Source organism: Camponotus vicinus, unplaced genomic scaffold (genome assembly GCF_025532165.1).
Source record: "Camponotus vicinus isolate PSW18456_S1 unplaced genomic scaffold, iyCamVici1.0 SCAF_14, whole genome shotgun sequence".
NCBI lineage: Eukaryota > Metazoa > Arthropoda > Insecta > Hymenoptera > Formicidae > Camponotus > Camponotus vicinus.
Genome location: NW_028141950.1, coordinates 11,401,571 through 11,409,113, shown reverse-complemented (window position 1 = coordinate 11,409,113; position 7,543 = coordinate 11,401,571). Strand labels below are relative to the sequence as shown.

Here is a 7,543-nt window from a genome sequence, read left to right as displayed (position 1 = left end):
TAATTGTTTTAATTTCCTACAAATAATATTAAAAAGTTGCGCCAACTGAATAAAAATTTTACCAATATAAAATATACATTTCTTTTTTATTTCCAATATTAAAAGAAAAATGATATTAAATGAATTGTAATATATCTATTATAAAAAATCGTTGAAAATATGAACAATCATACACATTGCAATAATCATATGCATATATCCTGAAAAGTTTAATTAAAAAAAAAAAAAAAGGAAATGATAATACAAAATACAAAATTAAAAATTATTAAAAAAATTAAAAATTAGAAATTAATAAAAAAAAATACAAATTTATTTAAAAATTAAAAATTAATACATATAAAAAAATTTTAGTTAAAAAACTTAGCGCTGCTAATTTCATTAGCACATTATTCAACGTAGCAGCGCTAAGTTTTTTAACTAAAATTTTTTTATATGTATTAATTTTTAATTTTTAAATAAATTTTTATTTTTTTTTTATTAATTTCTAATTTTTAATTTTTTTAATAATTTTTAATTTTGTATTTTGTATTATCATTTCCTTTTTTTTTTTTTTAATTAAACTTTTCAGGATATATGCATATGATTATTGCAATGTGTATGATTGTTCATATTTTCAACGATTTTTTATAATAGATATATTACAATTCATTTAATATCATTTTTCTTTTAATATTGGAAATAAAAAAGAAATGTATATTTTATATTGGTAAAATTTTTATTCAGTTGGCGCAACTTTTTAATATTATTTGTAGGAAATTAAAACAATTATTTTGTACAATTTTTTTTAGTTAAAATATTTTAAGTTTTTATTTTCAATTAGCGTAATTTTTGGATATCATCATTTTTCTAGGATATAATGTAGAAAATTAAAACAACTATTTTGTATAACTTTTTTTGGTTAAAATATTTTTATAAGTTTTTATTTTCACTTAGCGCAATTTTTTTGATATCATTATTTTTGTAGGATATACAATTTTACACAAAATTAAAATAATTTGTAGAACAATTTTTTACGGTTTAAAATAACACTATTTTGTGCAGATTAAAATAACTATTTTGTAGATTAAAATAATCCTATTTTGAAGATAGGTTTTTTACAGTAGTTTTTTACAGTTTTAAAATAACACTATTTTGGAGACAGGTTTTTACAATAGTTTTTTACAGTTAATAATACACTATTTTGCAAATACATATACTGTTTTTTACGCGGACTTAGCACCTTTTTTTACCTTTTTTTTAAAAGGGTAATTTTTTTAGGGATACAATTTTACACAAAATTAAAATAATTTGTAGAACAATTTTTTACGGTTTAAAATAACACTATTTTGTGCAGATTAAAATAACTATTTTGTAGATTAAAATAATCCTATTTTGAAGATAGGTTTTTTACAGTAGTTTTTTACAGTTTTAAAATAACACTATTTTGGAGACAGGTTTTTTACAATAGTTTTTTACAGTTAATAATACACTATTTTGCAAATACATATACTGTTTTTTACGCGGACTTAGCACCTTTTTTTACCTTTTTTTTAAAAGGGTAATTTTTTTAGGGATATCACTCTTTTTTGTACTATATGTTAAACATCTTTAAATAAATGAGCAAAGAACCCGCCACCACCCCCGTCATATTTCATTAAAATTCGACGGTCCTCTTTGCTTACTATATAGATATTCAAATCCTTCAAACTTCTTTGCTATTCTTATTGCAAAAATAACGGATAATTACAAATCAATATGTCATTAGAAATCTACATTTATTATTCACAATTAATACTTATAAATCCATTAATGAATAATCGTTGCTTTGCTTATCTAATTCATCATTGAATATATAAATGGAACGGAGAAAAAGTGAGTTATTTAATTCTATTTTTAATAGTAAGGAAAATAAAGACAAATTATCAAGAGACACGGTAGTGTTGGCAACTTACCTAAATATTTTTTCACAGTTCATCAAATAATGCAGAATATGAAGCAGTCTTCTCGAAATTATTGTTGATACATTACAACATTCTTTTATATGGGACTGATCGAAAGGGTTTTCTATCATTTTTATACAAATATTTTATAACTTATATTATACATTTACAGTTCCAGAAACGAAAAAGAACCAGCAACAATTAATGATAATGAAACTCACAAAAGGTAAGCAATGATTATTAATAATATCTATAAAGATATTTTATAATATAATTTATTATTTTATATATTTTATTTCAATCTTTTATTATAATCTTCTATTATATATGTTTCACGCATGATACTGTTTAACTTTTATTTAAATGTCTTATTATAATTCATATATGTATTATACATACAAATACATATAATTACTCATCGCAATAACTAATGATTGTTATAATACATATATATTACTATATGTTGCATGCGCAATACAAATGCATTATAATAAAAAATTAAAATAGACCATTAAAATTAAAACTAACCATTAGTTGTTGCGATACGTAACTATATGTACTTCTGCGTATAACACATATATATGTATTACAATAAAAGATTAAAATAAAGGTTAACCAAGTACTGTGTGTGCAACTCATATGCATTACAATAAGGATTAAAATAATAAAATATATAAAATAATAAAATATTATAAAATTTTTTATAGAAATGATAGATAACAATCTATTATTTCATTATAAAAATGTTTTATAATCTATTTTAATATTTTATTATCTTAATCTTTTATTATAATGCATATGTATTGCATACCCAATACTTGGTTAACTTTTATTTTAACACTTTATTGTAATACATATTGTAATACATATATATAATAAAAATATAGAAATATATAATAAAAATAGATGACAAAGAATTAATTTTTATTTTAATCTTTTATTGTAATACATAATATAAAAATATTTTATATTGTACAATATATTTTATACATTTCTATTTTCAGATCTAACGAAAAGGAAAATGAAGAAAATCCTAAAAAGTAAGTGTAACACATTATATTATTAATACATATGCGTAAGAAATGATAGATAACAAGGGAATAAAAATTTATTTTACTATTTTTATTGTAATTCACTTATTGTAATTACTTATTTTTTATTGTAATTCATATTTGTGTTGCACACACAATACATATATGCATTACAATAAAAGATTAAAATGAAGATTAATCATTTATTATCTATCATTTCTACTATCATTTCTAAACATATTTTATAATATATATTTTATATGTTTCCATTCTTTCAGAACCTACAATATGGAAGAAATGGAGCCAGAAATTGAATTGTCGTCCTTTTTACGTGTTGAGGCTGAAGCGGCTTTAAAAGAAAATATAATACTTAAAAAAAAAAATACAAAAATTAATGGAAACACAAAAATTAATGGAAACACAAAAAGAATCGCCGCCACCAACGATGGCATCACTACCACCGCCACTGCCGCCGTCAACGTCGTCACCGCTGCCATCGCCGTCAGCGTCGTCACCGCTGCCACCGCCGCCGTCGTCACCGATAACGACAGCGGGGCAAGTAAGAGGTAAATAATTTTGAATTATATAATTGGCACGTTAATTATAAAGGAATCAGCTAAATGAATCAGCTATGTTAAAAGTTAATAAATCTATTACATTTTCAGATTTATGAATTTAACATTGCCCAAAGTATTTTTAGCCTTCTATAGAATTAAAATTTGTATTTTCATGAATTTTTGTGTCGTATAAATTATATTTTACAAAAGAAATTTTTAATTCACAAATAATTATTTTTATATTTTAAAAGGCTAAAAGTATTTTGCGTAATGTTAAATTCATGAATCTGAATGTACATATATTAAAATTAGATTTATTAACTTTCAATATAGTTAATCCGTGCAGTTCTTCTTTAAATATTATATTCAAATAAAATAACATTAAAATATTTCTTTTATTGTAGAACAACCGCGTGCACGATGGGCTAGAGCGGGACGGTCGAGAGGACGAGCCCGAGGCCGAAGTTCCAATCCAAGAACCTCAGCCCGTTATAGAAATAATATTTTTAATTTTTATTAATATTTAAATGTGTATGCGTGTGCGTGTGTGTGTGTGTGTGTATCATCATAACATAGAATATTTTTTATAAATGTGTCTTTTTGTTTTTTCTTTCTATGCTTTGCACAAACTACTTTTTATTTTTCATTTCCTTTTGCAAAGCATAAGCTATTTTTAATTTTAAATATTCTACGTTATGATGATATAAAAATATGTTTGTATATGTGTACATGCGTGTGCGTGTGTGTATGTAATATCATCATAGCATAGAGTATTTATTTTTTCTTTCTATGCTTTTGCATAAACTACTTTTCATTATTAATTTTCTTTCGCAAAGCATAAGTTATTTTTAATTTTGAAATTTTGAATTTCAATACTCTATGTTATGATGATATAAAAATATGTTTGTGTGTGTGTGTGCGTGTGTATATGTGTGTGTGTGTGTGTACATCATCATACATAGAATATTTTTTTTTATAAATGTGTTTTTTCGTTTTTTCTTTCTATGCTTTGCATAAACTACTTTTTATTTTTAATTTTCTTTTGCAAAGCATAAGCTACTTTTAATTTTGAAATTTAAAAATTCTATGTTATGATGATTTCTTTTAAAATCGCTTCAGCCTCAACATGTAACGATGACGATAATTCAATTACTGACTCCATTACTTCTTCCATGATTAGTTTGTGCGTGTGCGTTTGTGCGTGTGTGTGTGTGTATCATCATAACATAGAATATTTTTTATAAATGTGTCTTTGTTTTTTCTTTCTATGCTTTGCATAAACTACTTTTTATTTTTCATTTCCTTTTGCAAAGCATAAGCTATTTTTAATTTTGAAAATTTAAATATTCTACGTTATGATGATATAAAAATATGTTTGTATATGTGTACATGCGTGTGCGTGTGTGTATGTAATATCATCATAGCATAGAGTATTTATTTTTTCTTTCTATGCTTTTGCATAAACTACTTTTCATTTTTAATTTTCTTTCGCAAAGCATAAATTATTTTTAATTTTGAAATTTTGAATTTCAATATTCTATGTTATGATGATGTTTTCTTTCTATGCTTTTGCATAAACTACTTTTCATTTTTAATTTTCTTTCGCAAAGCATAAATTATTTTTAATTTTGAAATTTTGAATTTCAATATTCTATGTTATAATGATTTTTTCTTTCTATGCTTTTGCATAAACTATTTTTCATTTTTAATTTTCTTTCGCAAAGCATAAATTATTTTTAATTTTGAAATTTTGAATTTCAATATTCTATGTTATAATGATTATATCAATTGCAATAAAATGAGCATTATATTTTTTCAATGCCATTGCTAGAGCTGTGATGACTATACCAGAACCACTACCTATTTCTAAACAAATCACAGGTTTCATCGCATGCAGAATGTCTAAATCTTCTTCCAAATCATCTATTAAAAGATACGAATCCTCAGAAGGATCATAAACTGTCTTAAGTTCTTCATCTGATAAATTAACTACTGGAGTTTCCATAAAATTTACGGTGAAAATTGTAAGAAATTTCTTTTATAAAACTTGCAAAGTAATCAATGTTAAGTAATAACAATCCGCTGCTTCAGCTCTATTTGACATATCCTATAACAAAGAGAATAGTTATGCATAAAAAATAATACTCTTCGCAACTTTTGTACGCAACTTGTAGTACATGATAGAAGCACAATTTTTTATAACATTCCAATAATTATATATGAAAATTGAAAATGATTTTCAAAATGCTCAAGAATTCTTGTAAAATAGGTAACAATAAGATATATATGTCGCTTGTGTAAGTAAATCGCAATTTTTTATCGTTACAATTCGATGAATAAACATATATTTTGCAATAAATAGTACATACTGTGAAAGAAATATAAGAATAATAAATATACGTAAATTTGCAAGAAGAAACGCGAAAAATAAATGTTACTATTATTGCATGCGCGCTGAAAACAGAAAACTTGACGTCACCTTGTGGCGCGAATTCTCTCGTCCAGTTGATCCACCGTAAGTTTCAAGAGACTCATAAGACCTTCCGTTAATGCATCCCGCGTCGGATTTTCGCAAAAGTCATCTATCTTGTCGTCGATAGATGTATTGTCACTCGCTGTGTCCACGTCCATGTTATAGCTGTAGTGAAGTAGACACTACCGTGTCTCTTGATATATATATATATATATATATATATATATATATATATATATATACAATCTGAAATAATAATATAGATACAATCTAATCTAAATATATAAATGTTATATGTATATTATTAATTATTTTATATAATTACCTGAAGTGACACACTTAACCTTTTACAACATATTTATAAGCACCGTTAACGCCACAGAGCGCTACTAATGCTGCGTCGCGTGAATCACTGCTAGCGCATTCTTGTGGCAGACGTTGGAAACGTATTTCTGTATTTTCTTTGTTACGTTAAGAGGAGTTGATGACGACCATGACGACGTTTCTTAATCGAAATTTTCACATTTCAGACTTTGCATCATGATATCTCCGTTTACAGAGCACGTAGCGCAAAAATAAAAACACTTTTATTATTTAATTTAAACCCAAGCTATCGATTAATTCTACTAAGAACTCGATCCGTTGAGCGGTTATATGAGAAATAAAAATATCGAGTTATACTCTCAATCCGACTCGCGTAATAATACACGGAGTGCATTTTTTGCTTACGCTGGGACTTAGCAAAGACACTACCGTGTCTCTTGACGTAATAATACACGGAGTGCATTTTTTGCTTACGCTGGGACTTAGCAAAGACACTACCGTGTCTCTTGATATAAGAATAATAAATATACGTAAATTTGCAAGAAGAAACGCGAAAAATAAATGTTACTATTATTGCATGCGCGCTGAAAACAGAAAACTTGACGTCACCTTGTGGCGCGAATTCTCTCGTCCAGTTGATCCACCGTAAGTTTCAAGAGACTCATAAGACCTTCCGTTAATGCATCCCGCGTCGGATTTTCGCAAAAGTCATCTATCTTGTTGTCGATAGATGTATTGTCACTCGCTGTGTCCACGTCCATGTTATAGCTGTAGTGAAGTAGACACTACCGTGTCTCTTGATATATATATATATATATATATATATATATATACAATCTGAAATAATATAGATACAATCTAATCTAAATATATAAATGTTATATGTATATTATTAATTATTTTATATAATTACCTGAAGTGACACACTTAACCTTTTACAACATATTTATAAGCACCGTTAACGCCACAGAGCGCTACTAATGCTGCGTCGCGTGAATCACTGCTAGCGCATTCTTGTGGCAGACGTTGGAAACGTATTTCTGTATTTTCTTTGTTACGTTAAGAGGAGTTGATGACGACCATGACGACGTTTCTTAATCGAAATTTTCACATTTCAGACTTTGCATCATGATATCTCCGTTTACAGAGCACGTAGCGCAAAAATAAAAACACTTTTATTATTTAATTTAAACCCAAGCTATCGATTAATTCTACTAAGAACTCGATCCGTTGAGCGGT

The 7,543-nt window shown here is 26.1% G+C and overlaps 1 protein-coding gene and 1 long non-coding RNA gene across 2 annotated transcripts; one reads left to right on the top strand and one right to left on the bottom strand.

The window, feature by feature from the left end:
* The first annotated feature begins 1,320 nt into the window (after positions 1–1,320).
* LOC145965235 (uncharacterized) lies at positions 1,321–3,028 on the top strand. Its single transcript, XR_014436653.1, has 2 exons — positions 1,321–2,145; positions 2,924–3,028. It is a non-coding gene; the product is annotated as an uncharacterized LOC145965235 (long non-coding RNA).
* Positions 3,029–4,192: 1,164 nt separating this feature from the next.
* Positions 4,193–6,205, bottom strand: LOC145965234 (SNAPIN protein homolog). The gene is made up of 2 exons (XM_083088633.1): positions 5,987–6,205; positions 4,193–5,614 (listed from the first exon to the last, which is right to left on the bottom strand). Exons 1-2 carry the CDS (start codon positions 6,136–6,138, stop codon positions 5,572–5,574), a joined length of 195 nt encoding a protein of 64 aa, XP_082944759.1. The 5' UTR covers positions 6,139–6,205; the 3' UTR covers positions 4,193–5,571.
* Between the last annotated feature and the right edge of the window lie 1,338 nt (positions 6,206–7,543).